This window comes from Bos javanicus, chromosome 8 (genome assembly GCF_032452875.1).
Source record: "Bos javanicus breed banteng chromosome 8, ARS-OSU_banteng_1.0, whole genome shotgun sequence".
NCBI lineage: Eukaryota > Metazoa > Chordata > Mammalia > Artiodactyla > Bovidae > Bos > Bos javanicus.
Window position 1 is genome coordinate 107,080,576 of NC_083875.1, and position 23,191 is coordinate 107,103,766.

General features: G+C 45.8%; 1 protein-coding gene across 5 annotated transcripts in view; it reads right to left on the bottom strand.

Moving 5' to 3' along the window:
- ASTN2 (astrotactin 2) overlaps window positions 1-23,191 on the bottom strand; it is a 1,056,817-nt gene that overhangs the window by 812,584 nt on the left and 221,042 nt on the right. For all 5 annotated transcript variants that reach the window (XM_061426655.1, XM_061426656.1, XM_061426657.1 and 2 more), the window contains exon 3: window positions 16,773-17,157. In XM_061426655.1, the coding sequence (XP_061282639.1) occupies window positions 16,773-17,157 (385 nt within the window). The remainder of the gene's footprint in view (window positions 1-16,772; window positions 17,158-23,191) is intronic.

Here is a 23,191-nt window from a genome sequence, read left to right on the forward strand (position 1 = left end):
TGAACACTGAAAGATTTCAATAGGCCAAAAGTTGATTAAATCCCATCTTCTTTTACACTCCAGGGGGGTGCTGGGTACTGAAAGAGAGCCTGTGGTGAATGCTTTTATAAAATAAAGACACTTAGAAAAATAATCTGTCACTCTCTGATTTATCTCTTCACTAAGCTGAGCTACTCACAAACCAGGTTCTTCTGGAGCAAGCACACCAGCCCTGCTCTGAGCAGATGGACTCCCCACCGTTCTGGACAGGATGCTATGCTTTGAGGCACCAAACCCACAGATGCCTGCTTTAGCGTGAATACATGCGGGTGCTTCATCACCCAGAGGGCGCCTTGCTGGTGACTCTGAGATTCCACCATCTCAGCAAAGCGGATGGGACCAGAGCTCCCTATATAGGCAGAAAAGGCAGACAGCCTCGGATTTGTGGGTGAATGGTGGTGTGGCCTGGTGTGAGGATTTGCCCATTAGGACTGTCAACATCGAATGTGACAGATCCTTTCCTGCGTTATTTGAAGAGGAGACGCAAGGAGATAGAGACAAATAGTGTGTATCTCGCAAGGAACAGAGGGGAGCCAGGAGCAGAAGCTGAGAGGCAGTCAAAGCAAGCGGTGGGCACGCACAGCCTAGGAGATAAGGAGGCCATTAGCAGGTGGAGGCAAAAGAATCTCAGATACTCTTTCATGAATTTAGAAGAGCTAAAGGATGGCAGAAACAAGGTGCCAATTTTTATTATACCCTAACAATGGCTTTTTTCTCCATGAAGCCTGAAACTGTTTTATGATTATTCCTGGACCCCGTGTTCTCCAACTTAAAGGCAGCAGAGAACTGGTGAGAAATCAGCATTTCAAGGTCATGCAGGCTTAGGTACAAATCCTGGCATGTGATCTGGGACCAATTTTCTGAGCTCGCCCAGCCCCTCCTGGCTCATCTGAAAATGGGGGGCAATTAGAGGTACTGACCACACCAAACTTTTTGAGGATTAAATGTACACATATTTAGTAAGTGTTGATCACAGAGCTTGGTCTACACAGGTTAGCTAACGTTACTCCCATTGCAACTAAAAAGAAACCTGCATTAGCTAAACCAAGTAGTCCATTCTTTGAAACTTAAACAAGCTGAAGAAAACACTCGATGTCAGCCATGCATTGACTCATTTTCTCATTCAATTTGTCCACTCATTTGAGAAGTTATTTGTCATCTTCTCTGTGCCAGACAATGTTCTAAGCAAGTGAAAAGCATTGCAAAAAAAAAAAAAAAAAAGACAAAATACCTGGGCGAGGCAGACAATAGATACATAAATATGTGTGATGATCAAAGGGCGAGCCCTGATGCTCCGAAGAGGAAGGCCTCAGTGACAGGGTGAGATATAAGGAAACCATGCAGACAGCTGGGGGAAGAACTGTTCAGCGATGCAAAGAACCTGAGGTGGCTCCCTCAAACCAAACCCTTATGGAGGATGATAAAAAAATACATAACAACGCAAGACCAACATTACCGCTGCCCTCTGTGTGTGTAGTATGTTAGCTTACAAAAAGGATTCACTGCTACCATCACTTGGTTCTCCCACACGCTTATGAAATTGGCTTTTCCATTTTACCAATGTGCAGACTGAAGCTCGCAGCAGGGTTTCACAAACTTGATCCTCCTGACATTTTGGGCTGGGTGATTCTTTACTGTCAGGATTTGTCCTGTGCATGGCAGGGTGTTCACCAGCATCCCTGATCCCCAGGACTAAATACCAGTAGCATTCTCTACCCCTCCTCCAGTCATGACAAATCAATGTCTCTAGGAAGGGAAAACCACCCCTAGTTGAGAACCACTGGTTTAGAGAAATGAAGTGACTGGTCCAAGGTCTCAAATTAGCGCGAGCAGATTAGGTGAGATTCTGACCTGCTTTTCAGCGCCTCTGTGATCCAGCATATTCTACCGCTGTCTTCCTCCTACTGGGACTTTGTCTTCCTGAATGCTCCCAGCACAGGAGCTTTGCACTTGCTAGTCCCTCTGCCTGAAAAGCTCTTTCCTCATATATTCACAAGGCTTACTTTTTCATCCACTATAGATTTGTCCTCATCGACTTAGATCTACTATAGATGTAAGTCTATATCTACTAGTCCTTCATCTACTATAGGTCACCTCATTGCTGAGACCTTTCCTGCAGGTCCTAATTCCCTTCCTTTTGTTTCTTTCCCACTGTAATCATAATGGTTTTATAATATGGGCATGCTGAGTTGCTTTAGTCATGTCTGACTCTTTGCAACCCCATGGACTATAGCCTGCCAGGCTCCTCTGTCCATGGGATTCTCCAGGCAAGAATACTGGAGTGGGCTACCATTTCCTCCTCCAGGGGATCTTCCTGACCCAGGGATCAAACCTCTAGCACTAGCACCTTTTCCACTAGCACCATCTGGGAAGCCCATATACTATACAAGACTGTATATAATTTATTCATATAAAATAGACATTTATAAAATAGTTATATTTTTATTTAATTATGTATCTTATATATTTTCTCCTTTGTTTATTTATGGTCTTTCCATACTCAATAGAAAGCTCAATAAAATAGATTTGTACATATTTTACTCACTGCTTTATCCTCACCCTAATTAGCGTCTGATGGGCCTCCCTGGTGGCTCAGTGGTAAAGAATCTGCCTGCCAATGCTAGAGAAGCGGGTTCGATCCCCAGGTTGGGGAGATCCCTTGGAGAAGGAAATGGGAATCCAGTTCAGTATTCTTGCCTGGGAAATTCCATGGATAAACGGGCCTGGCAGACTACAATCCATGGGATCACAAAGAGCTGAACACGATTGAGCACCTAGACAACAACAATTAGTGCCTGATACGAAGGCAATGGCAACCCGCTCCAGTGTTCCTGCCTGGAGAATCCCAGGGGCGGGGGAGCCTGGTGGGCTGCCGTCCATGGGGTCACTAAGAGTCGGACACGACTGAGCGACTTCACTTTCACTTTTCACTTTCATGCATTGGAGAAGGAAATGGCAACCCACTCCAGTGTTCTTGCCTGGAGAATCCCAGGGGCGGGGGAGCCTGGTGGGCTGCCGTCTATGGGGTCGCACAGAGTCGGACACGACTGAAGCGACTTAGCGGCAGCACGTAATAGGTACTTAATTAAAGCTTGTTGAATTAATGAATGAAAATGTAGATGGAAAAATGTTTCCTTATTTAACACATGTTTCCTGAGACTTCCTGACACAGGGGTGTTGCGCTAAACATGTATCAGGAAATTTAAAACATTCAGACCGTTTTACTCAGTAATTCTACTCCTGGGAATATACCCTGAGGAAATAAACCAGAATGGTGCAAAACAAATTTAAGTACAAAACGTTTGTTGCTGACGAAAACAAAATGGCAAGGGAGAAAAGAAGGCAACTGAGATGTTCATCAATAAATCAGCTATGAGATAGTTTTACAGCAGAATGATAAACATACTGAAATATTTATGATATTTAATAAAAGTATAAGAGAAAATTATATAGGTTTTTCTTTCAATATGTAAAAGAAGAGAAAAGAAAAAAAGGAAACACGGTAAAACGTTACTGTGGCAATTTGAAGAGGTATTCTGAAAAATGATCATTTACACTTTATTTTTTTAAGCTTTCTAAATTTAGCATCTATAACTTTTATAACTAGGAAGTATTAGGACAAATAAGGATCGATCTTTATTGTGGGTAGACATAGCGATTTATTGCACCCCCGAGTGGACAAAGAAACCAAAGCGGGATGAGTCCCCATGGGAGGCCTGAGGCTGAGCAACCTGGGCTCTGAGATACTCAGACCTCAAACGGGTGACTTCCAGCCATTTCAAGGGAGGCCAGGACGGGAGGTACAGAGTCCCTTGACTGCTGGGAAATTGCTCCAGCTCTGATCAATCAGGGAACAGCCTCTCCAGCCCCCGACATTTATCAAACCTCCTTCACCCTCATCTGTCACTGTGCGGTGGGGCCGCCTCGCTGGGCACAGTCTAATCAAGTCAGGATGCCCCAAGGGTCCCTGGCGACAGAGAGGAGGGGGCTGTGAGGGAGCATGGAGAGAGGATCACGAGGCAGGAGGGGGAGAGCCAGTGTTCAGAGAACGCCCGTTTGTTTTGCTATCACAGCAATTAATGCTGGGAAGTGACATTTTAAGGGGCTCTGGTGACAGCATTGGTGACATTCCTGTTGGTGATCCCATGACAAATCTCCGTCTATATCTTATTTTAGAGAGTGTGGAGACAGATCAGAGGACGGCTGTCTGGGGATGCTGAGCTCCTGTCTGTCGGAGGCACTGCTCCCTTCTGCTTTGCCAAGCCCAGACAATCAGGCACCAGGGCCAAGGTCTGGGAGGGGCAGGGCTTAGAAATCAAAGTCAAAACTTTGTCGCAGAGTCAGGCTCTCATCTTCCATAGCCTCCTTAACTCTGCTACGTGGTATGATGAATTGGAGCAAAAATGAGTTTTCTAACATGCTACAAGTGATCAGCTGCAGTTCAAAGAAAAAGAAAAGAAAAAACTGTCTAAAATCGGATACTTTCTAGGCTAACTAGTTTTAAGGAACCTATATTTTCAAACACATGGTAGCTCTCTTTGTTCAAATGTTACAGCCTGAGAATTAGAAGGGATTGCTTAAATTGTGTCTAAATCTCCAACACTGCTACACCATCCTTAACAAATGGCTACTCAATCCTCTGTGAATACTTCCAAAGACTAGGAGTTTATGACCTTTAAAATTAAGAAGGAGAGGCAATGTGGATGTAACAAGTTGCTTGCCAAATGATATTCAGGATACTGCAGGGATGAATACAGTGTGGCAAAATGCAGACAGCAGTGAACCCGAACTCAAGAGATGTAGGTTTCAGTAGAGCTTCGCCCCCACACTGGCTCTGTACTGTGGGGTGTGAGTGGTTTCATTTCTCTGAGCCAAGTAAGGTTCCTTCCTTCTCTCTCAAAAAGGTTCAGTAACACCCAGGGTTTATCATGTACTGTTTATGAAGCCATTCTATAAATGTTCAAAGACTATATAAAATAAAGCAGCTATTACTGTTTTATACCCCTCTAAACTGTGACCTTTTAGGAAAGGACCATTTCCCATTTTGCTCTGTATCTTCTGCATTAAATACGGTGCCTTGCACACAGTAGGTGCTCAAGGTGCTCAGTAAAGGTCTCTTAAATACATGAATAGTGAGTGGATGAATGGCTGAGTAGTAAGGGGGAGGTGTACCTAAAGAGAAGATGCAGGAACTATACTGGCAGCTGTCTGCAAATGGCTGATAAAGGTGCCCAGGAGCCAGAAGGTACAGCAAACAGGCCCTGGAACAGTTTCCACTGCAGATTTCAAATAGTGCTTTTAACAAGGAGAGGGGAGAGGCAGTTAGGTGTGAAGACATCAGGGTAGTCTGGTGGAAGAAAGTCATATTCAAATCTTTCTTCTTTGTGTGCTGCAGAGCTGGAATCCCAGTATACAGCCCAGTTTGAAACGATGCTGCCTATCTTGCTTTCCACTGATCCCTGGTAGCCCCGGAAGCACCCTGAAGGTGATGTCAAAATAAGAGCCGCTGTTAGGAAGGACTTTCCCCAAGCTCTCTGAGAAGCTCTTTCTGGGCCCTAGGACAGCTGGGAAGAGGAAGGTGTTGAGTTGTGGCTTAAAGAATGGGTGGTCTTTCCCAGGCAGGGAGCAGGGTTGGGGGGAGGGGGTAAAAGCAAAAATAAACAAGGAAAGAAGACGAAAGAGACACAAAGTTCCTTTGGGAGGGCAGGTGGTGAAGTTTCAAGAGATGATGGTGCAGGGGGGTTGGTGAAAACTCCACTGGGCTGGCCACAAGGACAGAGGGGCAAGACACAAAGTCGCCGCACACCGCGCTGCCTGTCTCGGGCGCCATTCCTAGTTCCTCCACCAACCACTTACCTTGAGTCTAATGACAGTCAGCCTTCACCTCTCCAGGCCAGAAACACCTCCGGAAGCCGTCACAGACCCAGCACTTAGGGATTACCTCCTTGTGGATACCCCAGCACAACGCAGCCCCTGAGGCTGAAAGGACTTTGAACTTCAGGCGATAATCCCCTCATAAACTGTGAAATCAACTCAGGGGTTCAGACCAACATCAAAGAGATGGCAAAGAAGAACAGAAAATGATCAGAGCACGCCACATGCAATACGGGAAGGATTCTTTTGCCAGACTTATTGTAGACACAGATATACACTCATTCACAAGAACATGTGTCTCCAAATAAGACATACTGATGGCCACTGGGCACGGAAAAGATGCTCAATGTCACCAACTATTAGAGAAAGGCAAATCTAAACTGCAATGAGGTGTCACCTCACTTCGGTCAGAACGGTCATCATCAGAAAAGTCCACAAATAATAAATGCTGGAGATGATGGGGAGAAAAGGGAACCCTCCTTCACTGTTAGTTAGAACATAAATTAGGATAGCCACCATGGAAAACAGTATGGAGGTTCCGTAAAAAAAAACTAAAAATAGACTCCTGTGATTCATCAATACTACTCCTGGGTATATATCCAGAAAAGATGAAAACTCTAATTTAAAGAGATACAAACACCCCAGTGTTCTATTGTAAACAGCAGCACTGTTTACAATAGACAAGTCATGGAAGCAATGTAAGTGTCCATCAACAGATGGATGGATAAAGAAGTGGGAAATGTATATACAATGGAATATTACTCAGCCATGAAAGAAGGAAACAAGGCCATTTGCAGCAACATGGACAGACCTAGAAACTGTCATACTAAGTCAAGTAAATCAGACAAAGACAAATATATGATGTCACAAATATCATAAATGTCTATGTGGAATCTAAAATATAACACAAATGAACTTATTCACAAAATTCAGACACAGAAAACAAACTTATGGTTAACAAAGGGGAAGGCTTGGGAGGAGAGATAATTTAGGAGTTTGGGATTAACAGATACACACTACTATACATAAAATAAACAAGGACCTACTGTATAGCACAGGGAATTATATTCAATATCTTGTAATAACATATAATGAAAAAGAATGTGGCAAAGCAGAAACATACATGCATATGTATAACTGAATCACGTTGCCCTGTATCTGAAACACTGTAAATCAACTATGATTTTAAAAAAGCATATGTGTGTGGTCACAGTGCAAAATGTTTCTCATTGTGGTCAACACTTAATGAACACAACAGTAAGACACAGCTTGCTAGCATTCTAAGCCCATGTTTTCTCTCTTCTGATCAAATAAGTTGACAGGATTATATCGTGCTATCTTCAGAACATGCCTGGGTTTGGGACATGCTTGAGAAGTCCTTGGGAACATGCTTGGGAATGAGACAAAGCTGAATTCAAATGCCAATGTCTTAACTTCTGGCTCTATAACTTTGAGATGAGCTCTAAAGTTTGATATGAATAATTTCTTTCTTATGAGATGCATGGGAAGATTCAGTAAATTGCTGATTTGAAAATACTAAATTCAATATTGTAAAATTAAATAATAAAATAAAATTAAAAAAAAATAAGAAAATACTAAACACAGTATGTATGGTTCAGAAAAAGGATAAAGGATCCATGCAAAGGTTACCAGCCTATGGAAAGACACTAAGATAACCATCTGCCTCTTCACTCATATATCTATTCCTCCATCTATTGACTCAACATGTATTTCAACATCTATTATGCAGCCATGAAATTAAAAGATGTTTGACCCTTGAAGGGAAAGCTATGACAAACCTAGACAAAACATATTAAAAAGCAGAGACGCATGATACTGGATGCTTGGGGCTGGTGCACTGGGATGACCCAGAGGGATGGTATGGGGAGGGAGGAGGGAGGAGGGTTCAGGATGGGGAACACATGTATACCTGTGGCGGATTCATTTTGATATATGGCAAAACCAATACAATATTGTTAAAATAAAGTTAAAAAATAAAATTAAAATAAAAAAAATAAAAAGCAGAGACATCATTTTTTTCCAACAAAGGCCATATAGTCAAAGATATGCTTTTTCCAGGAGTCAGATACAGATGTGAGTTGGACCATAAGGAAGGCTGAGTGCCAAAGAATTGATGCTTCCAAACTAGTACTGGAGAAGACTCTTGAGAGTCCCTTGGACTGCAAGGAGAGCAAACCAGTCAATGCTAAAGGAAATCAACCCTGAATATTCATTGGAAGGAGTGATACTGAAGCTGAAGCTCCAATACTTTGGCCACCTGATGCAAAGAGCGGACTCATTGGAAAAGACCCTGATGCTGGGAGAGATTGAAGGCAGAAAGAGAGGGGGCAACAGAGGATAAGATGGTTGGATGACATCACCGACTCCATGAAGAGAAGTTTGAGATGTGGTGAAGAACAGGGAAGCCTGGTGTGCTGCAGCTCAGAGGGTAGAAAAGAGTCGCACATGACTTAGCAACAACAACGAAAAATGTGCCAGTCATTCTGTTAGGCACAGAACAACGCAAACAGATCTGGACCATGGTCTCACAGAATCCTGAGTCTAATCAGAGTAGCAAAATATTTAATAAATTAATCCAAATAATTTTTAAAAATGTACCGTTACAGAAAACAAAAGAGAAGAACTCATAGGGAAAAGAGCTTGGTCTGAAGAAGTAGTATTTTAGCTGAGACCAGAATGATGAGAAGGAATCACCCATGACAGATTAGGGGAGGAAAGGGAGGAATTTTTTTTGCAGATAAGGACAATAACAGCATATGCAAATGGTCTGTGGTGGGAGAAGCTTAGCAAGTTTGCAGAACAGAGAGGAGGCCATGGAGGCTGAGCACAGAGGGTGGGGATCAAGAGCAGTGAGAACTCTGCAAAACTTTAAGCATGAAACTGCTATGGACAGAAGGATCATAACAGAGTGAATGCTGTGTAAGGAAGTGGAGGATAGGCATGCAAGCAGGAGGGTATGTGAGGCTGAGGTGTTTTGAAAACATTAGGAAGATGGATGTGGCCTGAAGAGGGGATGTATGAGCAGAGGTGAAGATGAGGAAGCTGGAAACAGACTACCACCACCTCTGAGTTAAGAAATCTGAACACCCAGGTAAGGCATCGAATAAGGTGTTGACTAGGAAAGAGCGCTGAAATTTTAGAAAGCACCACCCAAAAGTGACATTTACATGGCATTCACAGGGGATGTCAGAAGAGTTAATAAACACCTCCTCAGTTGCCTGTCACCCTAGAGTGCTTTATTGACACCAAACATGAGTTCCCTACACCCTTGGGGACCACTCAAAACATTCCAAAAAACTGTGATCTCCCTGCTGCAAAATCCCTTCTGCCAATTTAGAAGCTCAGAATCACTCTGAAGCAGCGTCCTGCCTTGGAGAACAGATGCTAGTTGCCTATTTTTCCTCCCGAATCTGAGAGTGAAGCTAGCTCATGGGCTCTAGGCTCCAGCTACATCCCCGGGACAGCAGGAGCTCGGCACCTTCCCAAAGATCATATAATTCAGTGTGAGGTCCTGTGTTCACATCCTGGCTCGGCCCCTTAGCATGATAGCTCATGTGCCAGAGTTTTGACATGGCTCAGCTACTTTCCCCTGCATGACTGGACATATCATTTAACCCTTTTCAGCTTCAGTCTCCTGCTCTGTAAGGTGGGGAAATACCACTGCACAACCCTTAGGGCTGTTGAGATTTGTAACTGCCATAATTCCTAGCAAGTTCCCAGACAGTGGTTATCACAAGCGGAGGTTAGCTGTCATCTGCAGCAGCAGCAGCAGCGGCTCTGGCTTCCTATTCACCTCTTTCATCTAGCTTCCCCTCGGGGTTCATTACAAACAGCTCAATGAGATAATGTATAAGACAGCAGCTGCACTCCCATAGGGACTCAAGAAAGTCCCGCCTACTCCATTCTCTCCACAAGGGTCCCATTTACCCTGAAACATTCTGATCCATAATTCTGAGCAACAGTAAGTTTTAGCCTACTGGTCCATGTCAGAGAGACTGTGACCCCTCGCCATGTATCAAATGTGGACCACTGCTTGTATCTGATGCCATTTCTTTTTTTTCTTTTCCTACCTTAGGTCCTGAACCGAAGTGGGACAGAGAAGCCAAGCCTTTATTTGGCATTGCTTCACCTAAGAATCACTGCTCGAGTAACCATGAAGACTGACTTCTGACAAAGAAAATAATTTGGACCAATCAGAAAAGAAAATCAAAAGTGAAAATTGCATATTTAAAATGAAGGCAACTATATATATATATATATATACACACATATAAAAAGCTCAGAAAGATCCATGAATAGTATACGAATTGTCAAGGTGATGGGGCAGTGGGTGGTTTGTGCAGATTTGTATAGAAGATGTACAGGCCCCCTTGAGAGTACAAAACAAATTCTAAAGTGAATGCTTGTGGTGGTATTTCCCCAAACTGTAAATGTGTAATCTGTAATTATAAGTGTGTAATGTGCACCCTTTAATACAGAGATTCTGCTTTTAGGCATCTGTTTTATAGAAACAGCCTTAAATTTTGCAAAAATATGTATGTTTGTGTGTATGCGTGTGTGTGTGTGTGTGTGTACAAGGATGTATACTGACTCACTGTGAGTGCAGCAAATTGAGATGATAATCAGCAAAAATGAAAAGTAGAGCAAATGCTGGTGTGACTGGTGTGTTCCAATCCTGGAATCTTATAGAGCTTTCCAAAAGAAGATAGGCGTGCAGGGTTGACTCGGAAAGATGCTTTTCATACACTGTTTGGTAAACTATGAAACCGCTGCAAAATGATATGCATGGCTGAGATAGCCCTATTACTGTATATCTGGGTGCAAAATGCATATATCTTATCTATACCATACACATAAAACACATACATTCCATATGTAGGTATGCTGGAAAATATGCTAGAAGATTATAAATCAAACTATTTTCAATGATTAGCCTTTGGGTCCCATTAGTGGGATGCGGTAGCGAGACAATGGAAGGGTTTTTAGTTCTTGTTTTATGCAACTCACACCCCTTCCTTCCTCCCTCCCTGTTTTCTTTCTTTTCTCTCTCCCTTTCCTTCTCTCACTCCTTCCCTCCACTCCCCTCACATCCTTCTATTACAAATAGTATACAATTCTTTACCGATAATAAAACAAAATTAAGAAAACCCAATATCCATTCAGCCATCCCCTACTCTGTCCCTTGATAAAGTGATAAATCTGTTATTTTAATTTCCTTGAGCTTCCATGCATAATATTCAGGAAAGGGAGACATAAATTTAAGCATGGATAAGGAGAATTGGAATTAAAATGCATCAAGTTTCTGTTATGGACCCAACGCAATGCTGAGTAGTCACATATTGACATGATTAAATTCCCAGCAACTGGCTAAGGTGATATGAAGGGTGATGCTCGCAATACCTAAGAACGTCTAAAGTACAGGGATTAACCAGCAACATGAGCTGCCTGCCATTATCCTGGAGAAGCACTCTAAAGCTGACCTGTTCCTAGATGGCAGGGACCTCAGGAGGGTCCTTGGGAGGGGGTGTGATGGCCAGGCAGTGGGAGGGCATGGGAGTGGGGCATTCAGGGCAACAAGCTTCTTAATGGCTGGCATAGAAGAATTTCAGGGCTTAACAAAGGGTATGTTCACATGGGTATGTATTGGCTGAAAGTCAGCCTGCTCAGTATAGTGCTCTAGGGGTATTGGAATTCAGGCTTTGTCTCTTGATAAACAAAGTTTCTCCCTCTGCCTCCAGGTTATCCCCTATTACCTGAAGGTCCAAGCTGCAAATAACAGGAGGTGCTCAAATATGATGAAGTAGTTTGAATCTAAGGACAAATTTTAAATGTGAGAGGTGTAGGTGGGGCTAGCCCTTGGCAATATCATTTCATCCCCTCTGGGAATGACTTTTATAGGACTTGCCCAGCTCCTGATATCTGTCTGCTCTGGACAAAATACACAGTTGTTCCGTCCCTGGGATTCTCCAGGCAAGAACACTGGAGTGGGTTGCCATTTCCTTCTCCAGTGCATGAAAGTGAAAAGTGAAAGTGAAGTTGCTCAGTCGTGCCCAACTCTTCTCGACCCCATGGACTGCAGCCTACCAGCCTCCTCTGTCCATGGGATTTTCCAGGCAAGAGTACTGGAGTGGGGTGCCATTGCCTTCTCCTATAGTTGTTCCCAGGTCCCCCCAGAAAGAAAGAATCTAATGAGTCTCTCCAAAAACTACCCAAGGCAATAGGAAGCATATTCAGCCTGAGCTGCTGCTGCTGTATGTTCCACAATCTGCCAGCAGAACTGTCCCCTTCTGTCCAGGCAAGGAGGTCCCAGGAGCTCAGAGGCCACAGCACAGCAACCACAGCCCCTAGCCACCACCTTTGCATGGACAGGGTGACCAGTATCCTGCCTGGACCCAGGGAAAATGCATCTCCTACTTTCTTCCTGCCCACACGTCTTCCTTCCCCACCCTTATCAGATCTAAGGGCAGCTGGGTAGAGTATTAAATGAAGTGCTTGGTTTTATTTCAGACTGTACTTCATTTTAAAGCAAAGTCAGAGGAATAATGTGGTCAGATGAAAACGGGTGAGATGAAGGCATGAGTTTGCAGGTGGCGAAGAGGTTCACCAGGACCACGCAGCCAGTGCAGACAAGAGCAGGGCCCTGAGCCCACCTGCTCATCCCCACCACACCAGGCTGCCTTGCAAGGACTGGGTTTTATTTCTCATGCATTCACCACTCGTTCTCTTTAGATTTCTCTTGTATGCGTCTCATCTGAAGTTGATTTCAGAAAATAAGCGTCTGGTTTTGTTATCGTTTAGATAGAGTTCTGCTTGAAAGAAAGCACAAGGGACAAAGTTATCTTTAAGACGTGCTGCAGTGTGAAGCTAAGAGCGTGCAGACTCTGCAGGACCCGAGGAGGAGGGGAGATCAGAGCACCTCCCCTCTCTCAGGAGTCCGTCTCCTGTATCCTCTGGATCCAGCGTGATTCAGTCCCCTGCGCAGGCTCTGTCATTCAAGAATCAGGAATGCATGATTTGCACACATGAGTAACGGACACGTCCGACGACTGAAAGGGCAAGCCTGGGGATTCTCTTTAAGGAACACAAGACCTGGAAGGCCCCGCCCCCAGTGAAATGGGCAGTCAGCATGATGCCACGTGGGCCGTTGAGCATGACAGCTATCGACAGCAGGGGTGCTCTTACCTGGACTCTGCCACGCCCTGGGAGAGACCCGGGACGGGTCAGGCTTCAGCTTCCATTTCCCAGGAGGCTTACTGGAATTTTTCTAAAAAAATTTTTACACTGATTTGTTTTCCCCCCTACCATAATATGAATCAGCCATAATTATACATATGTTCCCTTCCTTTTGAGCCTGACTTACCCCTCATCCCACCCCTCTAGTTCATCACAGAGCTCCAGACTGGGCTCCCTGTGTTACACAGCAGCTTCTCACCAGCTATTCGTCTTACACAAGACATATATATATAGGGAGAGGATGAAGATGAGATGGTGGGATGAGATGACAGAGGATGAGATGGTTGGATGGCATCACCGACTCGATGGATATGAGTTTGAGCAACCTCTGGGAGTTGGTGATGGACAGGAAGTCTGGCATGTTGCAGTCCATGGGGTTGCAAAGAGTCAGACTCGACTGAGACTGAACTGATTTGTTGATGCTATTTTCTCCATCCGTCCCACCCTCTCCTTCCTCCGCGGTGTCCAAAAGTCCATTCTCTACCTCTGTGCTTCCATTCCTTCCCTGCAAATAGGTTCGTCAATACCCTCTTTCTAGATTCCATATGTATGCTTTAGTATACTGTATCTGCTTTCCTCTTTCTGACTTACTCCACTTTGTATAACAGACTCTAGGTTCATCCCCAACCAGGGGCTGCTCTCTGCCGGGTTCTGGCCATCACTACTGATGGCCTCGGTCAACATTTTGGTTTCTAGAATCCCCAGATTTGAGGACAGTGAGATAGCTCAAGGCCTGGAACTGAGAACTTAGGGCTCTAGCCAATGCTTGGATTTATTCGACTGATGGAATCATTTAGCCAACAGGCATTTTCAGAGCACCTATTAAGCATTAGTTACTGTGCTGGACATTAGTGAAACTGCCCTTGCTTTCAAAAGTCACGGGGCTGGGATGTACACCATGATGACTAGAGTTAATAATACTCTATTGTATATTTGAAAGTTGCTAAGAAAGTCAAGTTCTCATCACAAGAAAAATGTTGTCACGCTGTGAGGCCATGGATGTTAACTAGGCATTGTAGTGATCATTTCTCAACATGGACAAATACTGAATCATTGTATACCTGGAACTAATGCAAGACTGTATGTTAATTATACCTCAATTAAAAAAAGAAATAATTTTTTAAAAATAGTCTCTACATCTAGAGTAGGAGACAGAAAGAGAAACTGATTATTATTGAACAGTGGTAAGTGATAAGCTCAAAGTAATCACAGCCCACTCCAGGAACTGAAGGAGGCTCTAGACCTCTCCTCTTGGCCAGGCTGGGGAAGACTGTAGTGTGAAAAACAAATCCCACTCTAGGGAAACTTCTTTGGGGTTTGCAGTGCATTTATTATTTGAGCCCCACAGCAAAACTATGATGGGCAGAAGAAGAAGTTAGTCACTCAGTCGTGTCCAACCTTTGCGACCTCATGGGTTGTAGCCCACCAGGCTCCTCTCTCCATGGACTTCTCCAGGCAAGAATACTGGAGTGGGTAGCTATTCCCTTCTCCAGGGATCCTCTTGACCCAGGGATTGAACCCCGGTCTCCTACATTACAGGCAGATTGCTTACCATCTGAGCTACCAGGGAAGCCCAAGAGATGAGCAAACTGGTTGCTAATTCACCCATTTTCCATATAAACACAGGAGGGCTTAATAAATTAGGCTGCAAAAGTCCACGTCTAGGAAAACGGGATGATGCTTTCTGTCATGTCCAAGGGACTTTCTTCTTTAGACAAGAGAAGCAGGGTGCTATGACCTGATGGCATGGCTCCTGAATAACCTCAGTCTCTCGGGCCATCTTTCTTGTCTGACATTTGCTGGACATTCTTTACACGAGAGGCACTGCGCTAGGCAGCGCTGTGAAGAATGAAACCAATGCAGACTGCACTTGTTCTAAGATGAAAAGTCACACAAAAAATGATAAGTAATGTTTGACAAAGTGAAGAATTGAGGAGACTGTCAGTAAACCAACAGTTCAAAGACAGAAGAGATCACGGCGGAGAAGGGAAATGATGTGGACATTCCAGGGCACTGAGCAAACAATGGCGGCTGGCACCTAGAGGGAGGCAGGCAGGGAACAGGGAGCTGGATTAGGGAGCATCTTAGGAACCCAGCAAAGACAGAGGGCCTGAGGTCTACAGATACAGCTCTCAGGGATTTGGCAGGTACCATATCCTAGGCCTTCTGCTAGGTACTTGGTATACATTGATTTTTATATTTAATCCTTCCAAAAATCCTTCAAAGAGGAGTCTGAGACTTGGAAGATTGAATTCCCATTTTTGTAGGTTGTTCAGCAAACAAAGGAGACAAGATTTGAACTCAGGTCCAAACAACCCCAAAACTGTTCTCTTACTTACTGTACCACTCTCTTCCCTCCCTAGGTTTCTAACCTTGACAAAAATGTCTCCTTTTTAAGAAATTCCTAAAGTTCCTATTTTCCACTGAGCATCATGGAAAGATGGATCTGAGAAAAAGGACCTTGAGTGCAGGAGGAAAGAATGTTAAGTTCACAGCTCAGGACTGGTCTGAGCAGTGATGATGATTTCTCTTGGCTCACAAACAGGAGTAGTTCTAAGACTAGAGCCTCTGGGCCAAACCTTGAACACATCACCATCACCAGGGTCATAAAGACGATATAGGAGGGAAAAAAGGGCAGAACAGTGATTCTATAGCATTTTCCTAAAGGAAAAATAGCCAAATTTCATCTATAAACAAACTGGAGGCATAGACACTGAAAAAAGACAGATATAAGCACATCCTGTATTCAGGTCTAAATAATCAATCGTCCTCCAACAGAACAATGAGAATGGGTCTTGGCAATAGCATATATGAAAAAAAGTGAGAGGTTTTTAGTCATCTAAAAGTCAACCACAAGTCAGCAACAGCTGCAAAAAAACAAATGTGACTCAAGCTGCATGAACAGAAGCATAACACCAGGCAAAAAGGAGGTGAAAATTGCATTTTTCTCAACACAGGAGCATTCCCACCTTGAGGAACAGAGTGTCGCTTCTGGTGTTACACTCCAAGACATGAAAAATTAGAATCTCCATCTAGAGGACAGTGACTAGAATGGCCAAATGTCTGAAAATATGTCACATCAGAGTGGCAGAAGAAACTGGGATTATTTGTTGATATTGATTTCTAAAAGTTACCAGGTGCCTTTTTTTCTCCCTGTTGTCATATTTCCCAAGAGCTGTCTTGGAGAAGGAAATTTCAGATTCAGTTTCTGATATGGAGAGCCAGAGAAACAGACTGCAACTCAGTCTAAGGAAAAACCTTCCAACAGTAGGGTCTGCAAGTGAGATGAGCTCTCTCCTGAGGAGTGAGAAGGCCATCCAGGGAGGCAATCAAGAAACACTAAAAGATGCTGAACTACCTAACTTCTGACGCTCCTAAAAATTCTAATTCCAAGAATACTGACAGTCTTTATTTTTTTCCCCCCTCACCATCACCAAAGAATCAAGAAGAGAGGAACTCTGAAAACCCAATAGAAGTTGGCCATAAGTCAAAAATGGCTTATCCCAGAAAACACTTTCTGTGTTCTCCTACCGTCCAGCTCCTGCGCCTCTCCCCAGCTCCCTAAAATTTGACCCCCCGGGAAGGTGGGATGCAACAAGACTCACCTTTCTTCTCGAAGTCACCCTTCTCTTCCCCTGGTCGGCCCAGGCTGTCCAGGCTGTGAGTCACCTGGCTGCCAAACTCGTCCTCACGGGAGACGTGGTTGGCCCGCCGGGGCAGGTCGTCCTCCTCTTCGTAGTCGTAGTCATCCAGGATGGGCGTCTCGCGGATGGGCACGCCGATGACCGAGTTATGCGCCTGCAGCCGGGAGGCGCGGAAGCTTTCCCGGGCCGGCGGGCCCAGCAGCACAGACGGGATGTAGTGAATCTCGTGCGTGGCTTCCGTGCTGGCGCTCTTCTGGGGGATGCGACGCCGCTTCTGCCAGCGCCGCTGGGCGTACAGCGCCACCGTGAACACCAGCAGCAGCAACAGCAGGGCAATGAGGCCACCCTGGAGCGGGAGGGAAGAAGGACACGCAAGTGGACCCCTGTTCTTTGGGCTGGAGTGCCAGAGAGGGGTCGCCGTCCACCACACGCAGCCCACGATCCCTGGGTTTGGCTCTCGGAGCCTCCGGAGCCCGCGGAGTGACACCGTTTCCAAACCTAGCTTTCTCACCAACAAGCTGTGTGACCTTGGAGAAACTGCTTCACCTCTCTGAGCCTTGCTTTTCACTTGTATAATGGTCAGCAAGAACCCCTGCCCTTCCTTCTTCAGGAGTCCCCACCAGGAACAAATGAGCTGAGTGATGAGCATGTCAGAGAGATGCATGCCGCTAAATACTAGGGTGGTGGCTTCACATCTAGAGTGTCTGAGTCCCGACTCTGCCTCTCACCAGCTGAGTGACCCCAGGCCATTTGAACACACCCTCTCAGCCGTGCTTCCTGGTCTCTAGAAAGAATCCACGGAGGGCTCAAGGGACAGCAGTCTTTCTTCCATCCTGCTGGGAATACACAAGTCAAACAATTTCTGTATCATCTAGACTATTATCTGAAACACTAGCCTTTTTAATGTTGAGTCCCCACAGGGGGCGTGGGACAAAGTAGGTACTTCATAAATATTTATTGAATGAATGAATGAACACATGCGCTCTTCTAGGGCTCCTTTCATCAGGAGTTTAAGGCACACTGCAGTTTATTTTTCTCTAATACATCCAACTGGTAAATATTTGGTTGAGTCTGCATACCATACATTAAATTGAAATAGGTAAAGTGTTTATGAACGGATCTTACATGATTCATGAGACTCATGAAATACTCTGCTCCGTGAGCTCCTCCGGGGCAGGGGTGTTTCTAAAGCCCATCTATGGTGCCCACAGCACCTGTCAAAGGCCGACGTGGAAGATCTGCGTTCTCCTCGCCTGCCTTCTTTCACTCTGTCAGAAGCATCTGCATTGAGCAGGGCTAGCCCCTCGGATAGCTGCTTCTCTTCTGTATATACTGTGCTTTTTGCCTGGGAGATTCCAGACCACTATGTGGAGTCCCTGTTGTGTAACCCAAGAGTTGGGGAGGACCATGCCTGTGGTTAGGAGGAGAGGGGTGAAGAAATCAAGAGACTCTGAAGCTCAGATGCTGAGTAGCAGAGCAAGCTCTGAGCCTCAGAGAGTGTGTGTGTGTGTGTGTGTGTGTGTGTGTTTGGCTTTTTAGCTTTAAAACCTGTATTCTTTCGACCATACCCATTGGCTGATTGTTCTGCTTTAACTCATTAAAGGCAAGGGCAATTTCTGAAAACCACTTGTATAACATCTAGCAAAGATGACAGATGTTAACTAACCCTGAACAGATTACCTTGGTGGGGAGATGACTGCGGTTAAGCATACCTGTTTAGGCTAAGAAGAACATCATTTACTAAAATGATTCAGCTGTCCTGTTGACTAAAAATGATGATTCTTTTTTTCAAGTCCTTCAGCTCTCTAAGCTAGAATTCATCACCTCCATGGGGAGTGGGTGGTGAGTGGGCTCGGAGGTGGCCAGGGCTGCAGGCATGGCTGACAGCCCTGTTTTGACTCTGGCAATGAGTTACTCTGGGATCTCCAGGAAGGTTTCTCTGGATGTCAGAACTCAGAAGTAAATATACAAACCAAACAAAGCTCTAAGTATATGTATTTCTGTGTGTGGGTGGGCGCAGTCTGTCAAGTGTGCATGAAATGTGTGTGTGTGGCACCACTGGAGCCCCAGAAAAATAAGAACACACCCCTTTCTCCTCCACAGAACATATAATAGAGACTGCTCTAGGTCTAGAAGTCATGTATGATGTGGTATTGTCAGTTTTTTTTGCATCAGAGATAAGAAAGGCAAGCGACAGAGGGTGGAGTGTGGACGGAAGAGATGCTAAGAAAAATGAGTGAGGAGAAAAAGGAGGCAAGAAGAACCCTATCACTTCAAAAAACAGTAGACCCGCCCCTTACTATTTTTAATGTTATTTTATTTAATCTTCAAGACAATCCTCTGTGATAAGGGATTATAGGTTCCATTCCATAAATGAAATGAGGAAAAGTCAGAGAGGTTACGGAATTGCTTAAAGTCACACAGGCTTTGATCCTAGGTCCAGCTGGGAATAAAAAGCCAAAATGTGGTGGAGCAGGAATGTGAACCCAGCTCTTTACTGCATAGCCAGTGGCTACTGCACAGCAATTGTACAGCCCAAAGGGAAGGAAAAGAAAAGTGAGAAAGATGGTGAGGGTGCACAAAGAAAAAGGGAACCCCAGGAAGGGAAGGGAAAATGCTGTTTTCAAATCCAGGATTCAGTGGGCACGTCTCAAGGCAGCCTCTGCAGTGAAGACTTTAATTTTGCTCCATTGTTGCCTGATTCATCCCTTCTCATCTTTGGTTGTTTCGTTCTCTGTAACCCTCCCTACAGACCTTCCCTGCTCCCAGAGCCCTTCATCCCCACTCTGCTCACTCCAGTTATGGGTGTGTGGCCCTGTTCTCAGACCCAGAGCCAAAACTGACCTGGGAAAGATGAGGCTTAACCAACCTGTCCACAGGCAATTACCGTATCACATCATATTGGCTCTCTTCCCCTATCAAATCCCAACTACCCTCCCAGGTCACCCATGCAGTGCTGGATCAGCTCATAAAGCACCTTGGGGAACTCCTGTATCATGCACAGAGGCCAAGAGCTGACCTCAGAGGGACACAGTTTTAGTCCAGGTTCTCCTACTTAGAGGCTGCATGACCTTGACTAGGTCACTGCCTTTCAGAGCCTTGGTTTCCTCATGGGTTATATGAAGGCAGTATTCAGTAGCACCTCAATGGATCATTGTGAGGCTAAGTGAGATGCCCATAGAGTACTTAGTGTTGTGTGGGGCACATGTAACTGCTCACAGCTACTGCTATTGTCAACAGCATTCAGGAAGTACATATTTAATGCTGAATGAATGAATGAATGAATGATTGACCTTTTGCCCCTAACGGCTTCCCTGGTGACTCAGACAGTAAAGAATCTGCCTGCAGTGTGGGAGACCCAGGTTTCATCCCTGGGTTGGGAAGATCCCCTGAAGAAGAGAATGGCTATCCACTCCAGTATTCTTGCCTGGAGAATTCCACAGAGGAGCCTTGTGGGCTATATATAGTCCATGGGGCTGCAAAGAGTCATACACAACTGAACAAGTAACACACAATATTACCTCTGCCCCAGGATGCTCATTCTGCAAAACTTGTCGTGGATTCCCAAACCCTTCTCAATGTAGACCAAACACTTCAATGAAAGTGAAAAGTGAAAGTGAAATCGCTCAGTCATGTCTGACTCTTTGCAACCCCCATGGACTGTTACCTACCAGGCTCCTCTGTCCATGGGATTTTCCAGGAAAGAGTACTGGAGTGGGTGCCATTTCGTTCTCCAGGGGATCTTCCCAACCCAGGGATCGAACCCAGGTCTCCTGCACTGCAGGCAGATGCTTTACCATCGGAGCCACCAGGGAAGCTGAACACTTCGATATGCTCTCTCATTTAGCTTCACACCTGTGCGTGTTAGGTATCCCTGTCCTATGTTATGTGAGGAAAGAGGCCCAAAGACAGGAGGCTGTTGATGTAGGCAGTGTGGCTGAACTCCATCATGGATTCACAGTTCTGCTTGGGGTGGGAAGGGCCAGGTGCTCAAGGTGTAATCAGATTCACTTCTGCTTCCTCAACTTACCTGGGCAACTTCAGACACAGATTTCCTAGCACAGAGAACCCTCAGGAGGAGGCAGCAGAGGGAAACCCCCCCACCTCCCTCCCTCCACTGTGATGGAAGCTGAGCTTGGGACCTTTAGCTTCATGATCTGCCAACTCATTTGATGTAACCCCAAGCCAGTGGCTCCAACCCTCTTATTGGGGTACAGGCTTCCTGCCCCTCATTCCCCAGCCTGTCCTGACCTTTGCTCCCCCCGGCTAAGCTCTCAGCTAATCCAATGGCCATATGGCTTCCATTATAGATCAGGATTTTACTGTGAAAACTTGGGCCAAAGAGAATTCCAGGGATCAAGAGCTCACAGTGCCACTGACCCACTGAAACAGACACCCCCCAGGCTGGGCTCCTAAAGGGCTCCGGGGGCCTCACCCAAGACACAGTAGCAGCTCAGGTGATGTTTCTAGCACCACTGACCAGCCCTCCTTCCTTCCTAGACCCTAAAGGAGTGGTGGGTTAGGCTCAGAGCAGGCAGGAAAAAGTTCTGAATTCAAGTTCACTCGTGTGATCTTGAATTTCCTTGTTCACCCACTGTGTGATCTCAAATTTCCTCGATGCCCTCCAGACCCTCAGTTCACTCATCTGTAAAATGGACTTGGTACTACTTGGAATAGTATAGCACACAGTTAGGGCCAAAGGCTGGGGATCAGAGAGACTTCTTTATAATCTCACGCCATCACATAAAAACTGGGCAATCTTGGACAAAGGGCTGAACCTCTCTGAATCACAATTTTTTCATTCACAAAATTGTGTAAAAAGTGTCCTTACTCAGGGAGGTTAGATGTGAGTTCACGGATGTGACGTGTGGCGCTCAGGGCCTAGCACATGGAGACCCACGACACTCATTCGTGGCACCCACAAGGTTGTCGTGTAAATGAAATCAGGACAGTGCTGCGACAGCCCTTGTACACTGAAGCGTACTGTGCACAAGCAAAGGGTTGCAAGAGAAGCGTGTGGCCACCTCTGTCCTAGTGGGATGTCCCACCCAAAGAAAGCAGAAGAGTGACTCAGGGTCAGGGAGAAACTACGGCCTGCATCCACCAGGACAGGTCCAGGCTGCTGCGTCGCTCCACTCCTGAGGGTCTGGACCCCCATGTCCCGGAGGTCTTCCTTCAGGGCAAGCAAACAAAAGCAGGAGCTGTTGCTGGAAAGGGGGGCAGGGCCAGAGTGTCCAGCCACCGAGTCAGCCCGCCAAGAGCAAACACAGATCCACAGGGGAGAAACCGCTGCAGGGTGAGGAGGGAGTGCAGGAGGGAGAGGAGGGTGCAGGCAGAAGGCTGTGGATTGTTAGAAAGCAAGTTAAGAAGAATCTGAGGCTCGAGGCGGTGGCAAGCTGAGGTCCTGTGGGCCTCAGGGACAACCCGATGCCAAATCCGATTTGGACAATGTGTTCCCTCTAGGGCAGCCCGAGACCAACAAGATCGGAGAAGCAGCAGCAAGTCCCAGAAATAAAAATCCCAGTCTGTTGGTTAGGGGTCAGTTTCTGCGAGACTGCAAAAAGCACAAGCCTTGGGTGATGACTTTTACCTTCTTCTTATGGGACTGAAGATTTCACTAAACTGCCAGGCAGGAAATGGGAGAGAGAGGGGAAATGGAGTGTGTGTTCCCATTTGTTCTGGAACGTTCCCTACCAGAAGCCTCTCTAGAGCAGGATCTGCCCACTTTTCTTCTGTTACTGACACTGAGTCTCAGCTCTCTCAGTGGAGCCAGGCATGGGTGAGGGTGGGTGATGTCAAGGGCAAACTGACATGATGGGGTAACCAGGTGTCGCTGGGGCGTTCAGGCCGCTGTGGGGTCCGTGTCCCTGCTTGCCTTTGGCCGTGACAAGCTGGCTAAGACGGTCCGCTTCCTTGTGCTACAACAGGCTCACCTACAAAAATGTGCTGGTTGGTCCCAATGGGAAAGGTCAAGTAAGGCTAAGGATGAAACAAGACAATAAAAGGTTAGGATGAAAGGTCTGGCTCCACTGATAAACACCGGCCTCGGCCCTTCGTTGCTCTAGTCCTCCATCCCAAATCCAGTCCTTCCACGCCCTTCCCCTTTGCTTGAAGCCCTTGCCTGACTCTGCTCCCTCCCACTCTCAGAATAATGTCCAGATCCCCAGCCTGGCACCCAAGTCCCTCCGTGTCTAGGTCTCTGCTTCCTTCTCAAGCCTCCCCCACCCCCAAGTCCTACCTCATATCCAGTCCAGGAGTTGTGCTATGGCGTTAGTGTCCCCTCAGACTGCAGTGCTCCGAGAGCTTCCCCAAGGGCTCCTCCCTCAATCCAGAGCTCTCAGTCACTCATTCCCTGTAGCGGTTCCCACCCAGAACTGCAG